At 39.2% G+C, this 25,673-nt stretch overlaps 1 protein-coding gene across 4 annotated transcripts in view; it reads right to left on the bottom strand.

Annotated features, from left to right (window-relative positions):
- LOC108977200 (bifunctional heparan sulfate N-deacetylase/N-sulfotransferase) overlaps positions 1-25,673 on the bottom strand; it is a 264,059-nt gene that overhangs the window by 90,492 nt on the left and 147,894 nt on the right. For all 4 annotated transcript variants that reach the window (XM_018946782.1, XM_018946779.1, XM_018946781.1 and 1 more), the window contains exon 5: positions 18,871-22,469. In XM_018946782.1, coding sequence (XP_018802327.1) covers positions 18,871-20,360 — 1,490 coding nt within the window. In that variant the 5' untranslated portion in view covers positions 20,361-22,469. The remainder of the gene's footprint in view (positions 1-18,870; positions 22,470-25,673) is intronic.

Raw genomic sequence — 25,673 nt, forward strand, 5'->3', positions numbered from 1 at the left:
AGCTAAAAAACTGTAAGTACAATAAAGTTTAAGTACTTTCTTTTAATTTTGTGAAACTTTTTTTTCCGATTTATCAATAAAATTCAACTTTTATGAATTTGTACACCATAACGTTTATGTGGCTTAATTGTATGAGCACAAGTGTATATATATATATATATATTTTTTTTTTTTTACAATATCCAACGTTGACTGCTAGATGTTATTTTTTGTTGCAAACTTAATATCCATTGTTCAGGCAATAAAAATATGAAAAGAAGCACGATTCTTTGTTCAAAGCATTTAGGTTCATATGTATGTCTCTCATATTAAAAAAAAAAAGTAAATTGCAACCTTCTTGCATTTTAGATGAAAATAACCGCTTACAGAATTTGTAATTCAAGCGCTTTCCTGCCGGGTTCGTACCCACACATGGCTTTGCACGAAACCAATGTAGAAAAAGGGAAACTTAAATTTCAGTCTTTGCCCTAAACGCATTTTAATTAGCAATTCCCTTTAGAATCAACGCGGCACAAAGTGCATCCCTAACAAACGGACGGCAGTCAGTTGGAGTAGTTAGGTTACTCATACGCCGACGCCGACACCAAAGCTTATCCCCAACGCAAACGTGGACGAGTAGTTTGGCACAAACGAACGTATGCGGAAGTAAGTGCAATGCGACTGTGTTTTGCCGCCGGTAACAACAACGGTTGGTAGGATGATGAGGTGAGCGTGGAAGGCAGCGCAGCAATTACGGTTAATTAAGAGTAAACCGTAAGCCACCAATTGTATTTTAGCGAGCTGAGGACTTTAAAATCAATCGCCAAATAATCTACATACGAAATGCATTTAATTAAAAGCCAAACAACAAATGCTACGCAGCGAAGCATTTTCGGGCGATTTTTACTCACGCGGCGACATGACAATGCCAACAGGGATAATGCGAGCCGGCGCCGTAGCAATCGCGAACAGGAAAACGTAGTTGGACATTATGCTATGTTTATGCTTGCGAATGTACCGACCCACTATATACTATATGTATGTGAGTGTACTATAGTTATGCGAGTACATAAGTTAAGTAAACACGTTAAAGTGATAGCCAAAGTTTCGGCGGTAAAATTTAACAACCAAACCGCTAAGTAATTACGTAGCAGACAAATGGCGACGTATTATATCCTTCGGAAATATGTACAAACACTGGCACACACTGTGATTACAGCTGCAATTGACTCGGTGAGCACTCACCGCGCAGCGTTAGCCCCATCTACGCTCACACGCTCAGCTGCAGCGCCGCAATTGTGGAAGAGAAATCAATTTGCATTTATTTAAATTGACCATTCGACCGGCTAATGGCTTCTACTCGTATAATGAGCAGTATGCGTAAAAAAGTAGTGTGAAAAATTATTATGTAAAAGCTGTGGCGAGAGAGAAAGCGAAATAAAAGTTCGTGAGAATAAAGCACTTTGTGGTAATTTTAATTAATCAGCTGAGCATCAGCTGGAGGGGGAGCTGCCTATAAAGTACTTTAGACTGCCATTAATGGCTATGAGTAAAATACGCGGGTTAGTTAGCCGATATAGTTTTTATTCTTTTTTTTTTTTTTTTTTTTTGCAAATTATGTTTTACAAACTGAACTTGTGAAACACTTAGTTTCAGCAAAATTCAATGAAAAGATCTGGGGTATATCCATATATGTATTCGGTACCCAGGGGCTTGAACAGTTTGGATTGGAGAATTTTTGGTCAAAAGGTGGCATATTCTAAAGGCATTATTCGTAACAAGTTTTATTCCGTGATATTAAACTTCTTGGATTGTGTAACGGAAAGTAAAAAAATTAAGTGAAATTTAAAATTGTGGGAGTGGGAATGGGAAGTAGGCGTAATTCGATTTCGGCCATTTTCACACCGTGACATAGGAATGTCAGAAGAATGCCACGGAAGTCACGTCAGAAGAATGAGCGGAACTTTACTGGACGAGGTTATCTTCCGATTTCATCCATTTTCAAGGCATCGAAAGAATTTGACGTGAACGATATTCGTTATTTATCTCAAGTGGTTTAGGAGGTATATTTATTAAAACAAATAGGAGGCGGGAGCACTCACACTTTTTCAAGCTTTTTAACTCATAGGTGCCCGCTGCTACTGCGATCGCCTGTGCCAAATTACAGTTCTACAGGTATGTATCTTGTATAGTATATCTTAATTTAGTATTCAGTTATGGTCTTTTATGCATTTTCGATTAATTTCCTTTTCTGGGCGTGACATAGGCCCGCTTAAGCCCATCTGCGTTAGGTAAACGAAACTATTTTACTCCAAGGCAACATGTTGCAAGGGTATAATAAAACGATACCCAAAACATTAATAGTAATGTCTTGTATTAACCAATTTTAGATGTTGTGTCCTAAGCTATTTCTCGGATGCCAACGTGATGATTTTCAAGCACTGTTTCTTTAACTTTTTCTATATTATCATCATTAACCGAGGTTGATGAACGATTCGTAAGAACCAAGTTCTAGATTTCTTTACGACCTTCACCAAATGCCTTCAGCCCCTCAAATACTTGTGTTTGTGACAAAGTAAACTCTCAAAAACAATACTGCAACATTTTAAATGTTGCCGTAGCCATGATTCCATTGGAAATACAAAATTTCACTCAAATTGTTTAAACTTTTTTCATGGTAAAATTTGTCTGAGAAACTTTTCGCGTCGTAAACAAACAGCAGCTAAATTACACCCCACTTGACACATGGTTGCAGCAAACTAGTAGACAACTTTTTGTCGGTTGAGTTTGCGTCCACATTTTAAACGGGCCAGTCCGAGTCAAATTCGATCAGATGACAAATGTGTTGCAGGCGGAGAAAAAATGGTTTTTTGTTTGTGATTTACTTACACTTTTTACGTTACAAACGATGGATATGGATGTTCGGGATATAGAAATCAACAAGAATTCAACACTGATTTTGGAGTCCAATTTTTAATGTCACAGAAGCAATAAATTAATAATTAAGATTTTCAATGTTTTTGTGAAGAAAATATTATTTTATTGTCTCCTACTATCGTCTACCTTTCTAACTTTCTTAATGACGGATAAAAATATCCAAATTTCTTGAAGTATCCCAGGTCTCACTCGACAATTTCATAACTGATTTTTTAGCCATTACGGTTCAATACAAAACAACTTCTTTTTTCTTTTTCTAAACCAAATATGCGTTACCTACTAACATACCCTAGTATATTTAATATGCACACTAAATTCATCCACTCATTTTATGTTTACGGGAAACGTAACTTTAACACCCATTTGCAATGGCCATTAGTGGAAAGATCGTTTACGCGGATTTAACTTAAGAGAACACACAAAAAGCAAGTCTTTTAAAGTAGGAATACTAAACAATGTGTTTAAATATGCAACTAATTTAATGAATTTAGTACGATATCGGCAATTGAGTCATAAATGGCAGATCACTTATGAGTCATGTCAAGCTGTCGTGTTATTTTTGCACCAGCATTGTTTGGCATTTCAAAGTTTACAAATCGTTCAACCTTATTACGAAAATTCAAGTTCCGGACGGCCTACTGAGCGCACTATTCGCAATACCTAGGATTCGCGACCTAGGATTCACTCTTAGATGATATTCGAATGAATCCAGCACGCAGTGAACAAAATATAGCTGAAAGTGTTCACGCAGACCGTGGAGAGTCGTTTCGGCTCCGTTCGCAGCAACTCAGACTGACTTATGGAAAGACTCGGAGCATTTTACGTCGATATCTTAAGTTGAAATCAAAAAAAATCGTGCAAGAACTGAAGCCGCCTGACCTTCCCAAGCGAGATCTCTTCGGTTTAAAGCTCTCGAAAAGTTCCAAGAAAAGCCAATGCTTTCGAGACAAATTGAATGTTGATGAAACCTACTTCTGACCAAATAGGTATGTAAACAAGCAAATTTGTCACGTTTGGGACGAAGAGCAATATGAAGAGTTTCAAGAGCTGTGATTTCATCTAGAAAAAACTATCGTTTGTTGTGTTTTGTGGGCCGGTGAAATCATCGGTCTAATTACCTCAATTAAAGTAGTAAATATAAAAGAGAAAACATCGCAAAATCACATTCTCATATTTTCGATGAATCTGCAAACAAACTGCCCACTTTGAGTTTTGGCAAATGGTATAAAAGTTTTTCGATCTACAAGCAGTTGGTACACTGAGGTCTAGCTCATCCTGTGTAACACAGATCCATTAATGAGAAAGGATATCCATAATTTCAATAAGCATTTTCTGATGAAAATATTCTGCGATTCTTGTTGTTGTACAGAAATAAACATGTGTGCAAGCTTCGGGCTACAGAAATGACCACTAATTATGCACTCACTCCATGTCCATTTACACACACACACATTCACACATCTTCACATGGTAAATGCCACGATTTTGAGTGCCGCTAAAGGCGTCGTTGATTGCAAACCTGCGCTAATTACAAATTCCATTCAACCCTATCTAATTGGCATCGTGCGCACAACTAATTTGCATGCCAGAAATATAAATGTTTTTCATTTGATTTCTGCATCATTAGATGTGCTGTTGTTGGTGTTGTCTCCTCCACTCGGAGCGATGCGCCATAAGCATGTGATGATTTTTTTTTTTGAGTGTAGAGTATCCTCGAGCTGTCAAACCAACTGCCGAAATGAACACATGTTTTTGACAGTTGCCCAGTATAGCTTTATGCCTCGTCAAGTATTATGCAATACTCACAACAGTAAACATTTTTGGAAATTTAGTCTAGTAAATTTAATGACCATATTTATTACTTAAAGTCAAATATTATTAACTGGTTTAACCTGTTTTGGGGTACCAAAAATTGAAAGATTTTTTGAGGCCCCAGAAAACGTTATTGTCCAGAAAATAACTGAAGAAAGACAGAGAGGTAACTATTTAGTTTAACATCTATATACCAATCATTTGAACCTTACTCAGCTTCATCCGTACCCTTTAATAAAACAATAGAGGGTAATTCTGTACTGACTTCTATCATATCAAGAAAAATGTAGCCCACTTATTGTGGGGTTACGCGAAGTCAGGGGTAAAATTGCTACACTGGACTCTTTGGACTGATCAAATGGAATCCAAAATGTGAATAAAGTTATTTACGGTGGCAAAAATACTGGCTGCTGAACTTAGTTTTCGCTACAATTTTATTGTAAGGAATCAATCCATATTTGGATGCCGTCATGTTCATGGAACTCTGCTGAGCTATCGAACGGACGGTGCAATATCTGCCGAATAGGAAGGGTGGAGTAAGACGGTTCAGTTAAGCGTTTTATGGTAAGTTTTTAATAGATTTAACAACATGAGAACAAATGACTTGGCAGTGCCCATTACTTTCTTTTCTTTGAAGTACTGTAATACAATTGTCTGATAATTTCAGCTTTAATCCGAAAAAGATAAAATCACATAGAGCTCTTAGAGTTCCAAAGTAAATATTAACGATAAATTATTAATTATTCAACAAATTTTGTTAGCGCTGTGAAATTCAATTTCGATATAAAAAATGTAGTGAATTAGATCGGGTTAACTCGTTTTAAGATAGCTTATTTTATACCATGAACAGCACATTTTAGTTTTGTGGCGATGTTAGTAGAATCCAGAAGAAAACGTCGGTGTCACTCGAAAATATTCGAAGGGGACCGAAATATGGTTAACTAGATTCCAACAAGCGAGCCGCCACATTGACTCGCAGAACTATTTTGTGGCAGCTAAGATACGCACCCGCCTCTGTGTAGCAAAAAACGCACGTCAACAAACACAAGGAAGGTGCGACGTCCAGAAGCTGCAATCACAACAGACAGCCGATCGGTTTTCTACTCGATTTGCACTCCTGCTCTCTGAGAACACTCGTCAACAACTCGGTATAAGGGAACTATGGGACGGCATTTCAAACTCCTTACGTACAGCTGCAACGGAAACCATTGGTCTTCGGAAAAGGCAAAAGAGCAGTTGGTACGATGAGAGAAAACAGACTGCCTACCTCGCAACGTTACAATCGACCATAACACGTGCGGGATAGGAAATTTAGCGAGAGTTGAAGAGGGAGACGAGACACAACTGCAGACAATAAAGGAGAGAAGCCGTAAAGCGTGAGTGCGAAGAACTTGATAAGCTGGCCGACAGGGGTAGTGCACGAAAATTCTAAAAAGAGATGCAGCGCCTAACAGAAGGTTTCCAGACCAGAGCATATTCTAGTAGAACCCCCAGAGATGATCTAATGACTGATGTTCAGAGCATACTGAAGCTATGGAGGGAATACTATATATATATCTAACCTGCTGAATGGCAGTGAAAGCTTAACACCTGGAGATGGTGATTCTAATTCTCCAATCGGTGAGGATAGAGTTCCATTGGAAGTTCCATTGTCGAACTCTGAAGAAGTTCGAATAGCAATTACCCTTTTGAAGAGCAACAAATCGACGGAAGCCGATGGATTGCCAGCCGAGCTATTCAAACACGGCGACGAAGAACTGACAAGGAGCATGTTTTAGCTTCTTTGTAGAATATGGTCGGGCGAAAACATGCACGACAATTGATATTTCACTCCATCTGGCAACGTCATTAGCTCGATAATAGAATGTCATAAATTTGCTATGCTTACAGCAAAAAGTTAGTCGACAGACACCGAATAATGGTCATAATTTCCAAAACTACAAACAAGCGACATGAATGCCGTCTCTTTACAAAGATAAACAACCGCAGTGGCAACCGTTAGCAAATCATGCGATAACAAATTTACCCTACAGCAGCAGTAATAATTACAAATGAACCGAGAAAATGCATAATTATCATTAACAAGTACAAGAACAACAAACACGGTTTGCGTGGAGGGCAGCACGGCCAGAGTGATGCGATGACAAGCGCCAAACAAATTTCCATTTAAATGCATTTAACAACAAGGTGAAGTAGGATATAAGTGCATTTAAAATGGAGATATATATATAATATATATATTTATGTTGTATACACTTACAGGTGCAGCATTTTGGTGCGGTATGCTGACACTTACTGGCTTTTGAGGGTGTCGCGGCAATTTCTGAAATGCAAATTAGCCTGAGTGACTTATAATTGCGGCACCGCAAGCGACAAAAAAGATATCTGTAAAACTAATTAAAAATAAAAAATAGAAATTGGTCGCATGCCTGATTACTTAAAAATGCAAATGAAATTAAAATTGAAATAACAAATTACAAATATTTTTGAAACACCGCGGAAATATTGTGAGGGTTATTATTCAGCGTTTTGGGCGCTCATTTGCATTCGAATTGACTTCCAATTTGGCCTCTGAAATGCTTATGTAAGCGCCAACATGAGCGGTGAGCACGCGCGTGTGCAGTCATTTACGAAAGCATCAATCTACTAGATGATTGAGTGTGTGCATCAGCGCGCTTCTGGGGAATAATATTTGCCGGCAGCTGGAAAATGAGCGGAATATTGCAATTCTGGCATGCAGAATGAATTGGAAATTGGACGCCTCTGCATGTTGCGCCAAACAATAATGCATGAGTTGGATTTGATTGTTTGGCAGGCATTAGCATATAGACACCAGAACATTTGCATACTGAATGAATCAGCGAAAGGACAAATGATTTCATTTCCCACTTCCAAGTTTATCAGTATTTTGACCCAAAATAGATTACTAACTGGACTCATGTACATTTAAAAACTAATGTTACTACTTTTTTTCGAAATTTATGTTATCAGATGCTAGGTACTGTTAAAAAAATATGCCTACAGAAACGCCAAAATGAATGCAAAGAACATAACCAATAACTTGCGACGCATTCACATTTATAACGGGTGATCCAAGTAGTGGCATTTTCTGCAATAGCCTCGTTAGACAGATCACGTCTGACTCTTGTCAAACTATTATTTTTATTTAGTATTATTTCTCTCTTCACTGATCTGAAACCGCTCGAACTTCACAAACAATATCGCATCGCTCTGTGGGCTCTTAAAGAGTTCCAAGAAGATCCGAAGTTTTCGAGCCAAATTTTGAAATTCTGTTCAACGATTAGGCCCGTTTCGGTCTCAATGGGAATGTAATCGAGCAAAATAGCCGCATTCGGAACGACGAGCAACCTGAGGAGATTCAACAACTGTCACTTTATCTAGAAAAAGAAAGGTTTGGTGTGTTTTGTGGGTCGGTGGAATCAGCGGTACATATTTCTTTAAAAATGAACGTAACCGTGGTCGATTGGTCATCACGATCGTGTGATATCACACCGTAAGAGATATGTAAAGTCTAAAGTCTATAACGGGATAGGCCGCTTCGATTCAGGTCTTTGAGCAAAATATCACACGCATCAAATACGCGAACGAGTCATCGAAAAATGGACTCAACGGAATCCACCAATATCCAATTTTTATTTTTTTTGAATGATAATAAACAAACTGCATTAAATTTAAAATTCTGTAGACTGGTACTAAACCTGCCACCTATAGACCTCTTCGCTGTAAACTGCTCAGCAAAATCGGTGTGACGACTACGGGCTGCAGGCGAATTCACATATAGAACCTTCGGGCAATGCACGGTAGGTAATGGCGATTGGGCAAGCACCGAATACATGATATCACTTTTCAACTGGGAAAGAAAGTTCAAAGTAAATATGGAGAAAGACAGCCAAGTAGCAAAGGCGGTGGTCTCGAATCGCATATCGGCGAGATGTTTCTTTGGAATCTGGGCATCAGTGGAAAATATTGCCAGAAGTAAGTAACTTTAATTCTACTGGGTGCCAGGCCACAAAGGCATCGAAGCCCGTAAAATAGTGGACGGAATTGTTACCCGGCTAACACCCGAAAACGTGATCAACATTGGGAAAAGCATGCACTGTCAGACAGAAGTATGTTGAGGGGTTTTTTTTTTTATACAAGCAATCATATATTTGAAAAATATAATATCTTATATCATCGATCATAATATCTTATATCATATCGAGCAATATCTCCTGGTAAAATTTTCGGCATTTTTTGGTCAGAAAGATAAGTTGTAATGAAACAAAAAAAAAAATCCGTCGTTCAATAACTAGATAATATTATTTCAAAAACGTGTACACAATACGAACTAAATCAGTCGATAACTTATGGAGAAAACGTGTCCACCGACTTCAAAAACACAGTTTCGAGAAAAACGCGTTTAAAGACAGGSCAYTTAGCGCAGCTAGCCTTGAGTGCACAAGTTCTCAAGGCTGTATCTCCGAAATTATTACTCAGATCAACTTTAAAATTTAGGACTATATTCTAGAGGTATTGTAGAATTTAATAAAGCAAACAAAAAAAATCGATTTTTGGAAATTTTCAAACCCACCTAACCCCTTAAAGAAAGTCGATAGAGGATACTTTAGGAACATGATCGGAATACAAATACTAATGGGACTGACAGATCAAAAAGACTGCAGGAAATGCCTAGAGCAAGGCACCAGGAAAGAAGCATCGCTTATGCACTTGTCCCGCATTGGCAAGACTATGCTGTAAGCATCTATGGTCCTCAAGGTATGATACATAACATACACTAGTATGTTAAAATTCGCGTCAAGTCCCGGCATCGATAAGAATGACTACCATCTGGTATCGCAAAGGACCAAAATTTTATTTTTCAAAGGAGAGCCATAAACAGTGAAACAGAATGGATCGGCAGCTAGCAGTTTCCGATAGCTTAATGGGAGTAAATCGAGAATATATAGAAATCACTAGGCAGAGAATTAACATCAATCAGATGATATAAGTTTCGTAACAGCACCAAAATGTCACACAAAAATTTAGCTAAACTCAATCATTCCATATCAAAAGTTCGACTGACGAACTTCGTTCAAAACTTGTCCGCCTCGTCAGTGCATGGAAATGCGCATTTCGCAAACAATTCTCACAATTCGTGTGTTGGCGCGCATGTGTGTGTGGAAATATAATTTCATTTTGTGGAAAAACAAACGAGATGTGCATAAAACGGCAGAATTTCAAATTTCAAGCGAAACCACCAAACCATTTTGTGCTAATGCGCGTCATATTCGAGCGGAAGCAAGCGGAAATTGAAGCGTTGTGCGGAAGTGCGTGTGCTCGTATGCGGGAGTTGTTGCATGCATTGGGCAAATGCTACCCGAAAATTCTAAAGTCATATTTTGCATGAATTTTGCAAAACAAATCGATTACTTTCTGATCTGTGTGCAACAGCGGGCGCGACGGCCAGGCGTGTAGCAGCTGCAGCCGTGGCGGCGGCGGATGATGAAGAAGCCGGTGACAGCAACAGCAACAATACGAGGCTAAAAACACCAGAACCAACGGTAATGGCACAAGCAATAATATCAACAATGCCTGTCATTGCGAACCACGCTAATGCCTGTCACTTGCACTGTTGCATGCCACGTTGTGACAACGTCAATGGCACAGCTGTTGCAGTAGTTGCATGCATGCCCGCTGTTGCGTCCGCAACTGTCATTATGTGTAAATATGTGTTTGTTTTGCGAAAATTTGATTTTTCAATTCAATTTTGTTGTACAGCAACAATAAAACAACAAGCAAACTGCAGCAGCGGCGCTGTGCAACAACAATGGCAGCAACCGCAAATGCAAACGACACACAGAAATAAATTCAAATATCGGCATCAAAACCGACTGCCACTTAGACAGTTAGACATGCCGGCAAGCGAGTGAGTAATGTAAATCGGCGGTTAGCATGATGGGCCGCCGTGAGGATGCGGAGTGCATTGGCTTGCCTATTCTTTTACCAATGCTAACAATGCAGACTGTGCGGCTTGCCACACATGTGCCGGTCATAGAGAGCTTTGGGTTGCGTATAATACCACGAATACCTTAGCTTTATTATACCCTCCAGCAGAAACTTATATTTTCACATACAAAATTTATTAATTTTAGTTCCTGTCTCTTTCCGTGTTCTTTACATTTTCGATGTCCTCTTTCATAGTGTTACACTACAAAAAAAAAAAAAACTCTAGTCCCAACGATCTCCACGAACTCTCATTCTGTTCCTGACAGTGCGGGAAACCAAAGTCGGTAGGCTTGGTTTTAAACGGCTACTCTTGCTCCAGTCCTGACTTAATCACAGAAAACCAGAGCTGCCGAACTTTATAGGATGCGGTGCATATGAGATGGATTCAGGCTGTTATCGAGCTATCGGTATACAGTTACCTAGCATCCTTAATAAATGGTAACCTTCTTAATTTACTGATAACATCCTTTCTGTGTATCATAATATGAATATGTATCTGTCTTCCAGAAGAAATATATTTAATTTTATGATTCCAAAGTTTTTGTTTGAAACAGCGAACACATTTTCTAAAAATAACTTATATTGTAGGATGGACGTGTAGAAGTTGACACAAATGAGGGAGTTCTCTAACCGCCATTCAATTGAGTGTGGACAGAAACGATTAATTTACATATAGCTCAAGCAATTCACGACTTCCGGTCTAAGACCAAATATCCTATGGTTAGCCAAAAAACATCAGTTTGAAGGCAAGCTAAAGTGAGAAGGCGAGCTAAAGTGAGAAAGCAATTCAACTCTCCCCAGGGTCGAGCGCTGTGTTTGGGACCCGCTATGTAAATAAACACCATCAATGAAAAGGATTCAACAGTTTCGGATGATAGTGCCCGCTTTTGATGACAATTAGTGCAAGCGTATTAAGAATTACGATTAAAGAGCATTCATCTGGAAGGTCCGGTCCCTTGATTGGGAATGTGTCACTGCCCAGCTTGTTAATGCCATCATAAGAGTTACAGCACGAAAAGGAGCTGCCTTTATGCCGCTTTGTCTGAATTTGGTATCCCCGTAAAACTAATACATTTTTCCAAACTGAAGCTGCGCAATACCAAAATCTCCGTCCGGATCGCGAAGGATCTCTAAAAGCGAATGGGTTTGGTAGTGAATGAGGACAAGACGAAAAATCTCCTGTCATCAAACAAACACTCCTCGCATTCGGGACTTGCCGATACTGTTCACAGTCGCACAACTTCGAACTTACTCATCATTCTCGTCCTACTATATGGAATGATGAGTTCTACGAGATATACGACGACATTGACATAGTTCAGTCAATTAAAAGACAGTAGCTACGCTGGCTAGGCCATGTCGTCCCAATGGACGAAAACAGTACAGCTCTAAGAGTATTCGGCGCAGTACCCGCCAGGGGAAGCCGAGGAAGTGGAAGACCACCACTCCGTGGGAAAAACCGGTTGGAAAAGCACCTGGCTTCGCTTGAAATCGTGACTTGAGTCCTACGCCAACGTTGACATTCATAACTTCGTAGTCGTAGGTAATATTGTCTATGTGGGAACCAGTCAATGTCAATGTTCAGTCTCAACATCCAAAGCAGAATAACTTGCTACTTCAGACTGAGTAGATAATAGTTGTAAACTCGGCTATAACCGCATAAGAATAAATAAGTTTTATTTGAATATTTTCGGGAATCACTGTACATATGAATTTTCCTACATATGCATAATTTTTGGTGCGTGCTTTTGCCGCTGTTGCCACTGCTGGCATTGTGCTAGTCTTATTTTTCGAATGCTCCCGCAACATGTTGCAAATTTGCAATTGTAAACAGAAACATACGCACATGCATAAAATTCATTATGCACCAACATGGGCACGCATAAGCCGCCAAATAATTAAATAGAAGCGAGGGATCGTAAGTTATAAGAGTTCAATGCCGCACGGACGGCAGATTATTGTTTGCTCAATGTTCAATGTTGCATTTCGATTTCATGATTATTATTGACATTTCTGTAAGTAGCGGGCGTTGTGTGTTTATACAGCGTGTTTACTGTAATACGGAACTGTGCGAATACTTATGAGTTTCAAAAAGTGCACTTTTTAATCTCCTGTGTGGGCAGTTTCTGTGTGTTGAGTAAACGATATGTAATTGGAAGCTTTATTAATAATAACTACATTTTATAATCGGAGTATTTTGAAGCCAATTATACATATAAAATAATTATCATTAAGACATACTATAGACTTTCAGATAACTACTAAATAAAATGAGATCCAAGCAAATTGAAGCTCGTGATCTCGGCGATATTTGGTTTCAACAAGACGGTGCCACTTTCCACACTTGGGCATTTTGGGCTGGTCGATTTACCAACAAGATCGTGTCATATCACACCGTTAGAGTTTTTTCTGTGGGGAAATGTAAAGTCTAAAGTCTATGCGGTCAGGCGTATTATTCGCCAGTTACCAGTCGGAATGCTGGAACAAATCTTAGAAAATTGTACACAATGTATGGACCACCTGAGAAATAGCCACGGCCAACATTTGAAAGAGATAAACATAAAAAAATTAATGTCAAAGAATGTTCTAAAGGATGAGAATAAACATTACCAAATTAGTTTGAGGTTTCTGTGTTCATCGCAATTACTTTCCTTCACTACGTTTTAGGTTTTTTAATCGACTTGCTGAGGAAAAAGTTCGAAGTTCGAATTGCATAAATTTTAAGAATCAAATAGTAAAAGTGATGTCCCCTGCCGGAATTAAGATTGTTTTTGCCAGCTTTTTTAGGCCGATGTCACAGAGACAAAATATTGAGTTGGTTTCATTGGACATGCACAGACGTCCAGACGTTATCAGGATTTATCGCATGCACTACATAGTTTTGCATGTAAGAGTCTATTCAGGATAAGTAGAAGTTTAACCGGATATTATTCCGTATATTATTGGTGTTTTGGATCCAACTACGCCATTCGCTGCGAGGGAGTCGATGAAGGCTGTTAACAGTTCCACTTTGAATGGCATTTAGTAGCGCCCGGAAGTGGCTCGCGTCCGAAATTTTATCGGCATATCGATTTTGTTCGTCGACATCTTGGAGGAATGTAATCCTCTTCGCCTAGGAGGCGGGTCCGCTTCAAGCAGCTGACTGCAGAGATGGCTTATTCTATGAAAACACCCGAGAACTGTTTGGAGAGAAGTGTATTATGCTGTGTAAAAGGTCGAGGCAAGATATTGGGTGGCATCCTGTTATAGTCCAAAGTGAGGTGTTCTGGCAGGTCTGTATCCGATCCAAACTGGGTTAGATCTCCGAAAAAACAGTCTTTGGCCTGATAAAATATAAATGAGTTCCGGTAAGATAGAACCGGCTGCGTGGGATTTGGCCAGGGTTGTATCTGCTTTCTGCGTCACTGCATTATATTCATGTTGCCAACAATATATCTTTGCTCTTGCCGGCTAGCTACTTAGGAATCTTGTTGCAACCCCGTACTTTAGGGACAATCGCGGTGAGGGGGAATGCAGGCTGTCGAATGTAACATCTGATATTTTAGGGTTGTTGACAGTCGGAATTTCAGGGTCATAGCAGATGTTGAGCTCCAGTATGCATGTACTCTGTTTGTAGAGGAGAGCATGCGGTTCCTTGCAGTGGAAAAATGAGAAAGTTCTGAGAGTTAGGCGTCCATTTTAAATACGAGACAATATCAGCCAACAATGATCGTATGAAAATTATGCCGTTAGTTTCGAGCAAGCTACCGTGAGCCGGTCAGTGTTAGCGCAAAACAACTATCTGGCTGTTATCATGTTTCTTTGTTGTAAATAAAATGTATTTTCGGCGCCAAAAAGATTATATTGTTGGAATCCCAACGGAGCGAAGTGGATATGGTGTGAGCTCACACAAAAGTTTTCAAATAGTCCAGAAGGCAGGACGTACATAGCTTTAATAGTCAAGGAAACATATTGAGAATGACAGCTTCTCACTAATTTTTTGAATATGTTTTATGTTTAACTGAAAACTCAAAATATAGTTGACCCTCAAACTTTAAAAGACCAACATTAACCTCAGATAAAATCATTTTTATTACCTCCCGGTACTCAAAGCTAAATCGTTAGGAAAAAATATACTCTATATTTTCCTGACAAGTCGAGCTGTTAATATCGGGTTATTATCAGTACATCAACACAGAAATTAGTAGAGTATGCAATGTTGCCTTTCAAAAGGAGAAATATTAGAATGTCGTAAATTTTCTCAAAGCAAAAGTTTCTGATATTTATGTTTCCGTCTTCCATAGCCCCCAGAATTGCGCAGTACTTTGACTAACGAGGACCTAACTTTTATTTAACAAATTTTGTGCTACCACAAGTCTTTATTAATTATCCTTCCTCCTCATTAAGCCCAGAAATATTTTATCACGTATCCTCTCCAAAATCACTGACACCGCTCTTAACCTCACACTTGCCCGCTCATTGGCGCACATTGACGCAAATCTTAACCACAAACTGTGCATAAAGTCGACTTTAAACTTGAAGTGGAATTGCGATTATCCAATTATCCCTTATTATAATATCTATATTGCTTCCTGCTGCGTTATCCAATTACCGCACACATTGAAATCGCTAGCCGGCAAGTCCAAAAGCAAATTACATTTTTATTTGCGCACCATACCGGAAAGAGTTGCGGATATAAACGAGGAGGATGAGCAGCCAGAACGGAGGCAGAGGAGCAATTTTTGACTAGGCAGAGGCGAAAAGTGAATGCTTAGAAGCTAAACTGCAAGGAGAGTGCGAATTTGAGCTAACCATGTAAAAACAACTACAGCAACAACAAATAGTTGTTTGCATGGCGAACTGCCTATGCGGAAAGGCAACAAAAAATTGGACCAAATGTCGGCAAAAAGGCAAGAAAAAGCAACTGCAAAGTGTAGGGAAAAAACGAAGAATAAAGAAATGCAACAACAGCAAATACATACTTAAATGCAACAACTGGCAATTACGCAACGCAAAGGAGCAGGCAAACCATAGCGGTTAAAATGAGCGCCCACACGCACACGCTGCCATATTGACAGCAACAACAACAAATAAGTGTAAGTGGTAGCCGTGCTTTCCGAAATAGAAACGCAAGCGAATTTAAATTAAAACTTGCTACTAACTAACCGTACAACCGGCAATGGAGCTGAGGCCCTATGAAAATTCAATTACGCCACAAGATGCAGCACTGGTGTTGGTGCGAGCGCTTGTGCATACGTGCAACTCACTTCTTTGCATTTTCATAATTTTGTGAACAAAAAGTTTACCGTTTTATGGCCCAGCAGTGTGGGTGTACTCAGGAGAGTAGCTAAAAAGTTGCAAGATATATATGTGTATATATGATATTATTATATAAGGGTACCCTTTGGTGGCACGTTGTTTGCTATGGTGCCTCAAATGGAAAACTATTCAAGTGAAAGTGGAAAGTGGTGAAAATTTTGATTGGAGTCTTTTTATTTCGTTAAATATTCATGCTTCTATGCTGACATTATTTTCAAGTTTCACTTCTTTTCGCAAATTTTGTCACAAATCAGCTTAAGATGCACTTCAAAACTTTTTACGTACGGTAGTAAATACGAGCGGCTGCAACGAAATTGTGTTACGTAACAAAATTCAGTCACGCTCGCATGGTAAGGAACGAGAATATTGATAAACTGCATTGATTTTAATTGGTTTTCGTTGGACTGAACGGAGTAATACTCGATAGTAGAAGTTTAAAAATATATGTGTGGACTTGCCACCTATTTGAAAATATATAAAATTAGAAAAAATGTTAACTTTGCCCGCTAAAATAATCTTCACATGCGCATTTCTTAATTCTTTTAGCAATTAAAGAATATACAAAAAGTGTTATCTTGATTTTGATCGGTCAGTTTGTATGCTATCATTATGCTACAGCGGTCCGATCTGAACGCTATGTTTGGAGATTACAGCTTTATCTTGAAAAATAATATATGCCAAATTTTATGAGAATATCTTGTCAAATAAAAAAGTTTTCCATACAAAAATTTGATTTTTAGCGATCAGTTTGTATGGCGGCTATATGCTATAATGGTCTGATCGGAAAAATTTCTTCGGAGATTTCTTTGTTGGCTTCGACAGTGAACCATGCAAAATTTCGTAAAGATATCTCATCAAATCAGAAAGTTTTCCATAGCTCAATTCAGTAGTTCAGCACGTTTGGCAGCTCAATGCTATAGTTGTCCAATATCGGCGGTTCAGATGAAAATTGAGCAGCTTCTTGACGAGATAAGAACTCAATTTCCGATCAATATATAAACAACTGTACTAGAAGTATATTTCCGAAACAATCATATGAAAATTTATTTGAAAAAATTACAAACAATAACCAATAGAATATCGCCGACACCTAAAAAGCTTTGAAGTATTCATATAAAAAGTTCTTCTGAGTTCCTCTTGGCTTGCCAATTAGGCGCTGCTTTAAAGCGATTACCATAAATGCCCTTTAACGAACCCACAAAAGTATGCAATAAAAAATTTACCGCTTTGCGTTGCCTTTACAAACACTACGGTAGAAATTGTGGTGCAGGCTGGATGGTAGCCATTAATTACTTACATGTGTGCCGAATGCTCGTTTACAGCAATACAGGCGTAACTCAAAACAATATTTTTAATGGTAGTTGTATTACCAATGAATAAGGTGTGTGACTGCGCTAAAATATGCAACTAAATGTAGGCAACGAAAACGGTTTTGATAAGGTGATAAATATTGATTTTGATTAAAATGACGAAAAACCTTGAAGAGAACTTATTGAATCGAATACCTATACAAAAAATGTTCAAGTTCGGGGTATATCAGATTTTTCTTCAGATATTTCGATATTTAAATTGACAACAACAATAAATTTCGGTTAATGGCTAGGAATTGGTGAGCTTCCATATTTAATATGGAGGAGTTTAGGAAAATTAATTATTATATTCAGTATAAGATATTAAATAAGAATAAGAAGAGAGTGACAACGATAATATTGGCCATAACCACTGCGCCATTAGTTTAAGAAAGAAGCAAAGCAAAAGGGTCTGGTCATGAACGAGGGCGACAAAATATCACCTATCATCAAACATAAAATCAGCGCTCTAACGACTTGACTCCCACAACACTGTTGACAGCCATATATTCGAAGTCGTAGATAATTTCGTCTATCCTAGATCCAGTATTAACAGAACAACAATGTCAACCGCCAAATCCAATGTAGAATAATTATTGTCAACAGGTGACACTTCGGACTAAGTAGGAAATTGAGAAATAAAGTCCTATCTTGACGAACAAAGACCAAATTCTATAAGTAACTCATCAACCCCGTCCAGCGATATGGTGCAGATGCATGTACGATGACAACGTCTGATGAGTCGAAGTTACGAGTTTTGGAATTTTTATACGACAGATTTATGGTTCTTTGCGCGTTGGCAACAGGGAATACCGTAGTTGATGGAACGTTGAACGCTCCGAGATATACGATGAGATTGTCATAGTTCAGAGAATTAAGAGACAGGGGCTACGCTGGCTAGGTTATGTCGTTCGATTGAATGAAAAAGCTCCAGCTGCAGTTGAAAAGATCAGATGGAGACGGACCGGACTACACTTGGAATTTCCACTTGGCGCCAAACAGCGGTCAGGTCGACGCAGTACCCGCCGGAGACAGCAGAGGAAGAGGAGAACCTCCAATCCGTGAAAAGACTAGATGGAGAAGGGCCTGGCTATACTTGGAATCTCTAATTATGTACTAATGAAAGACTTGGCTACACTTGCAATATTCAATTGGTGCCAACCAGTGAATGTAAAGAGCGACTGGCGTGCTTTTGTAAACTCGGCTATAACCGTGTAAGCGATGTCAACCCCAATAAAGAAGAATAAGAAATGGAGGTTTAACAAAATATTTTGAATCAAAAAATTACATTAAAATAAATGTTATCAGTTTTTCTCTGAACCTCACAATTTMGAGTTACGATATTTTATAAATAAATAAACAGCAAGCGCTGAGGTCTGTATGAGCACACTTGCGTTAATGTTTTTGATAAATGTGTATTTGTGTGAGTATGAGTGAAGCTTTGTAATGAAAATTTCGCCGAGCATTTCGCTCACATGCCACTTACCCGACAAAAACGCCCGTATCGACGTAATGAGTGTAGTAAAAAATCGTAACGACCGTTATGGCGAACAATGCCAACACACAGCGCCGCACGTTGATTGCCTTCAGCAGTGGTATGCCGAAACAGCAGCGGGCAATTAAATTACTGCAACAATTACATGCCAATGCAACGGCCGCGGATGATGACCCGTGCGCAGAACTCGACCCCGACCCCGACCTGGACGGCGAAGAGGACGCGGCACCGTTGGACATGTAGAAAGCGGCGGGTGAGGAGGCGCAACGCGCAGACGACGCAGCTGATGAGTAGTATAGCGGCGACTCGGACGCGGATGGCGCTTGCGATGTGTAATTTGCATCGAAATCAGCAACGCTGTCGTCGACGGCGCTGTAGTAGAAACCTTTAGTACTGCGCGTTAAGTTGGCACTGTTGCTGTGCCAATTCGTGGTCGGCTGTTGCTGTTCGCCGTGTTTCGTTGGCAACGCGCTGAGCAAGGCAACCGTGTCGGACGCAGATGCGCCATTATAGTCGACGCCATTGCCAAAATATTTCACATTATTACCGCTGACATAACTGTTGCCATTACCGGTCATGTTGCCAAAGCCGCCGCCGTCGCCGCCGCCACTGCCATTGTCAACAGTTTGGTTTTGTGTGCGTGCCGACGACAGTGTTGGTTTTATTGCAGAACCCGCCACCAGAGTTGTCGGTGTTGTCGTCGTTGGTTGCGGCTCTGGCGTATGCGGATGCTGCTGTTGATAATTGCCACTCCAACTATGACCACCACTACCGCCATTGGCACGGCGGCTTCGCATTTTCGCAGGCGCTTTGGCATTCGCATTTACTACACCCACGCCGTTGACTGCTGGTGATAAATGCGTTTCCGCGCCTTCCGAATGTGCTTGCCAATTCCTCATTGTCGCCGCGGACGTCGCTGTAGCGGGCGTTGACGATGAATGGGCATCGTGCCACGAGGACAACGCTGCTGTGGCCTCATCTTGCAAGCGGCAGTGTTGTTGTTGCTGCTGCTGTGGCGGCCACTCATTACCGTTAGTATTTAGCGCCGCTTCGGATGTCATGCCATCAATTGCTTTTGTTAGAGTTTTTGCTGTTGCTGCTGTACCGGCATTTTTCGGTTGATTTATGAGGCGCTCATATTTGAGCGACTTCCCGGGCAAAAACTTGCTGCTGACGCGCGCGTTGCCGTTGTCAGCTGCATTCCCGTTCATTGTAGCGCTATCAGTATGCAACACTCTTGCTGTTGTTGTTGTTGTTGTAGTTGTCATATCGTCTGTCGTTTGTTGGTTGAGCGCTGTCATTTTGACGGCCGCTGCTAAACGACGAGCGCGTTTGATGCGTCCGCTTGCGGAGCTCTGTGTTGGTTTTGTGTTTGTTGCTCCTGCCAGCAATAATTCAGTATCGGCGGTGTTGCTGTTGTCACCGTTGTTATTGTTGATGTTGATGTTTCGTCTGCGATTCAAACGATTTGATATTGTCATTTGGTATGATGTGTTATTGTTGTTGTTACCACACCTTTAATTTTTCGCTGTGTAATTTATTGGGGTTAAGGGTTTTTTTAAGCTACGTTTGGTATTTTTTTATCTTTTGTGTTTGTTTGGAACTTTCGCTCGGTGGAGGCGTTGCTGGTTTGCGTGTGTCGGAACGGTTTCTTTTGCTGCAGCGCTTTATTCCAGATATGTTAAGCTTTATTGTTTCTACAGTTGAGCTTTCACGATTTTTGTGAAATTTTCAGGACTTTGCTGAAGCTTTTATTAAAGCTTTGGCGGATTTGATGATTCCACAATTTTTTCAGAGCTTTCAGGATTTTGTTAAACTTAAGCTTTTAAGGCTTTGCTGAAACTTCCACGCTATATCGAAGCTTTCACTTTTTTGTTGCCGCTTTCAAGTTTTATTGAAGATTTCACTAGTTCTGTGAAGCTTTCACGTTTTGTTGAAGCATTCACGACTTTGCAGAGGCGCTTGGCAGAGTTTTTTTCTTTTTATTTAAGATTTCAAGTGTTATTTAAGCTTTCACGAATTTGCAGAAGCTTTCACGATTTTTTTAAAGCTGTCCCTTTTTATTTAAGATCTCACGTAATATTTAAGCTTTCATGCGTTTCAAGAAGCTTTCTAATTTAATTATTCAAGCTTTCACGTTTTATGGAAAACCTAACATTTTGGCGAAGCTTACCAATTTGGTAGGCGCTTTTACTCGCTTTTATTTAGGATTTCACGTTTCACTAGCAGCTTTGCTGAAGCTTTCATGCTTTATCGAAGCTTTCACAATTTTGTCGGAGCTTTCACGATTTTGTTTTACGTTTTTGACGAAGCTTTTACGGCTTTGCTAAAGTCTCTAGGTTTTAGGAAAGCTTTCAAGCTTTTGGTGAAGCTTTCACTTACAGTAATTATTTATGGAGTTAAGTTAAGTTAGCTTTACAACAGTTTCTTTTCTTCAGCATTTTGTGCGCAAATTATTTTTTATTTACTTAGTGCTAATAATTGATCACAACAGTGGGTTACAAATATGCGCAGAAAATTAAGTACGGCACTTGGAATAATGTATTTTAGAATTGAAAAAATCTCATGACACTTTTAAGCTGCAGCTTTTATTATATAGCTTATTGATATACATATATATATATATATATTTATTTATAGATATATTATGGCTTAGATATTGTTAAAATCCCTTATGCTTAATTTTCCTAATTTTCTTTTTTAATAAAATATATTCGTTTATACTTTCCACTAATTTCTTTCTTTTTTTAGTAATTTTAAATTTTTTAACCTTCTTACAGGCATCGAAGTAGACAAAATTCACACCAAACGCTCGCGTTTACACACATTACTTTTGGAAAAAAAGCCTTTATAACCTCTAAAATAATATTTTTGTTTTAAAAACTACCACTTTCTAACGCACAAAGTTTTCCACTGCCCGCTTGCTTAGGCTGTCTGCAACAAACAACAAATCTCTCTACTTGTTTGGCACATTTAATGCTTGCGTATGTTTATAGTCGCGCCGCCATTTGATATGTTTCCAAATTTTTATATACTCAACACTTTTCATTTGCGCATGCGCTCTGCCCATTTCGCTCGCTAGCTCTTGTCAAATCGTCGCATGGCGTACCGTAGTAGCGGCATTGTGTTGCATTCGCCGGTTTGCCTGTTGCAGGCCATATTTCGTTGCATACATTGTTGTTCGCCGCAAAATGTTGCAAGTTGTCACATTTCATTTCATAATCATTTGTGAAATCCGTTGTAATTGGAGCGCAAGAATTTTATATTTTAATATTTTTTTTTCAAGTGGATTATCTTTTAGCAGCTACCGTCCATTGTTCATACTCACTTTACAGCTCGCAACTAATTCGATACGCGTCACACTACATTACACGTTGAGTAATTGACACATATGTACATATATAGTACGTACATACATAAGTATGGATTTTCGGCCGCTCACTCTGGCCGTTTGCTTTTTTTGTCGCTTTGACGCTAATCCGCCTTCAATGCTGTCGACACTTTACGCTTCAACTGCACACACGGCTGGTCGGCTGACTACTGACCGCGCGGTTTGGCGCGCCTATCTTGCCCTCGAGCCAATTCGTTATCTGCAAAAATGGAATGAAAAATAGTTGAAATTATTTACTTTGTAGAAATTTAAGTGGTACAATTCATTTCGCTATCAATATTTTTTTATATTAATAAATAATGCTTTGCTATTGCAAATATTATATAAATTGTGATATTTTTTGTGTTTTAGTTTTGTTTTTATACAATATTTATTAGCGGAGGTGGAGGTTGAATGCAAGCGAAAACGGACATTAGATGTGTAGATTTCATGCGAAATATATGAAATTCTTCGAAATGAGTTTACGGATCTCTACCGAGGCCGAACACATAGAGGAGATAAGCATATGTATATGGTATATTACACATTATTTCACTAAACTAAACGAAAGATGTAGACCTAGATATTGGAAAAAAATAGTAAGACTTTGTTAAATAATTATTAAATTTGAAATTCTTAATTTACGCTTGTACTAACATTTTTTCAAATCCTCGAAACAGTTATAAAATACTATTTCCGAAATATTTTTCAATGCGCGCAGCAATTCACGTTTAATGTCTTCAATTGACTCAAAACGGGTTTCCCGGAGCGGTAGTTTGTGTTTGTTGAATAGCCAAAAGCCACACGGACCTAATTCAGCCGAATATGGTCGTTGTACACGATATTTGTTGAAAAATTGGCGAAAAACTCACGAATAATCAATGAGCTAGGCGACGGTGCATTATCGTGGTGCAAAAATTCATAGTTTTCGGCACATAATTCCGGTTTTTTTACGAATAGCTTCGCGCAAACGACGCATATTACTGAAATGGTATGCCTTGTCGAAAGTCTGACCGGTCGGAAGGAATTTGTAGTGAAACACAACTAGATAATCGAAGTAGACTGTCAAGGTAACCTTGATTTTTGACCTGCTTTGACGTGGGTTTTCAGCTTCGGCTCACCTTTGCTACGATCGGAAAGCATGTTTTCAGAGTGGTTACCGCGACGCTATTCTTCGAAAAAAATTGAGTGATTTCTGAAACAATTATGCTTTCACATTGCTTACGCCTAAATGATCTTTCAGAATGGTTTTTACTGAGCCTTCCGATATTCCAAAGGTGACAGCAAGATCTCTGACGTGTTGATCATAAGATGATGTTGATAGCCTTGGACGGGTTCGTTGTCAATACGTTGTCGACCCTCTTTGAATAATTTGTACCAACCAAAAACACTTGCTCATGACAAACAATTATCACCGAAGGTATTTTCTAAAATTCTGAATATTTGGACATCAGAAATAAAAAAAAAACAGCTTCCTCACACTATCCTCCAACAAACAGACACCGCAGGTCAAATAGGGCTTAATGCCGATAAATATGTTGGGAAGCCATGGGAAACCATTTGATTGCTATCGAAAAGTTGTCCAAAAAATTTTTAAATTGGGTGCTGGTCAGACAGCAAAGGTCGTGTCATATCTATTGGCATGCAGCATTTATAATGGAATCCATATGCTTAGAGCTAGCCTTCAAAGAACAAGACAAGGTGGGATTTGGTTTGTGAGATATATCATTCTGATCGATAAAAAGAAAATTCGTGTATTATAGAAAAGTTATTTTCTGATGGAAAAGAAAATGCTGCTAATGCCTCAAAGTAACCTCAAAGTATCCTCCGAATGCACCTGCACCGAAACGGTAAAAAAAACTGAAAATATCTCATCAAAGAAAAAAGTTTTAAATAAAAGTACTTGATTTTAATCGATCAGTTTGTATGGCAATATGCTCTAGTAGATCGATATCGGCGGTTCCGACAAGTGAGCAGCTTCTGGGGTATAAAAGGTTAAGAGAAAAATATTTTATACCAAAAATATTAATACCACGCTGATTATTTATAAAACGTGTTTTTGAAGTGTTTCAAAAATGATTGCGGGCTAGTTATCGCCGCAGCTGGCTACAAATTTCAGCCGAGTGGTCCAATTTTTATCACAATCATGTTGGATTTATCTGCGTAGACAAACGGCTTCACTAATCCTACACACAATTTTCCAGCGTTTTTAAATCGCTCGAACTTACAAACCACATTTCATACCTACGGCGTCAGATAATACGCCAAATGCTTTCTTTAATAAATTCGCTGTTTCGTTTCGTTGGCGGAATGTCATGCAGCGATCTCTTGTTGGAACCAAAGGATGTTCAGATCAACATCCTGAAATTTGGCAATGAACAAGTCATTAAGCATGGTTGATACCCATTGACTTTAGGTCGGCTTCATTTTGAAGAATTATGGATCAATGATTCCCTCTGCCCATAGCGCACACCAAACAGTGACTTTTTGAGAATGTAACGGCGGCTCAATAATAGCTTATCATCACACCAAATGCGACAATTTTCCTTATTAACGTACACATTCAACATAAAGAGAGCTTCATGGCCATCTCGATTTGGGCCCATTTATCGAACGTGCAAAGCACTTTGCCTTCGGCTTCAATTCTAGGACGAGTTCGAGTTTGTAATCTCGCTAGCCGATATTCTTCCGCCAAATCTTCCATAAAGTGAATAGGCACAAATCCAATTGTGACCAACAATGACTCTTTCAGCAATATCGTCTTTAGTGCGCACTATAACTACATCGCTGAGGATGCGCATTATCTACTAGCGTAAACGTGGTATGGTTGCTAGAAGTACCGACTTTGCTGAGCGATTATGTCAACCGAATAGTGAACAAAAACCGCACATATGACTTTATGAGCCAGCTTTCAGCAAGGTTGCCACTTCAGCAGCACACCGTCTATCGCTCGTGGTAGGTGGGATTCATAGCCTATATCAATACATATATCATAGCCTTTCAACATGCAATCAACACTCGTTTACATTGTTCCGCGTGAATAGGTACTATATGTTGAACATATGTATSTATGTATGTGCATTGCCTTCACGAATTTATGTCTGCTCGCTTTGACACAGCGGTTGACAGCGTCAATTGATGATAATTATTAAAAAAAGAAAAATTATTTAATCTAAATGTAAACACAAACGTTTGATAAGAACCGCCAACACGCCAGCTACGGGCCTGCCATAACACTTGTGAGTGGGGCGCGAGCGGAGAGGAGAGACCGTTTGACACAGGTCGCATATATGCCTACATGCGTACACACATTCAAATAAATATATTTGTATGCATTTGTATGCAYGTATGTATGTATATTAAGCTTAAAGTTTATGCGTAAAATCAAGCCGCTCATTCACTCTTAATTGCCTTGAAATTATTT

Source organism: Bactrocera latifrons, unplaced genomic scaffold (genome assembly GCF_001853355.1).
Source record: "Bactrocera latifrons isolate USDA-ARS-PBARC rearing strain unplaced genomic scaffold, ASM185335v1 scaffold_85, whole genome shotgun sequence".
NCBI classification, from domain to species: Eukaryota; Metazoa; Arthropoda; class Insecta; order Diptera; family Tephritidae; genus Bactrocera; species Bactrocera latifrons.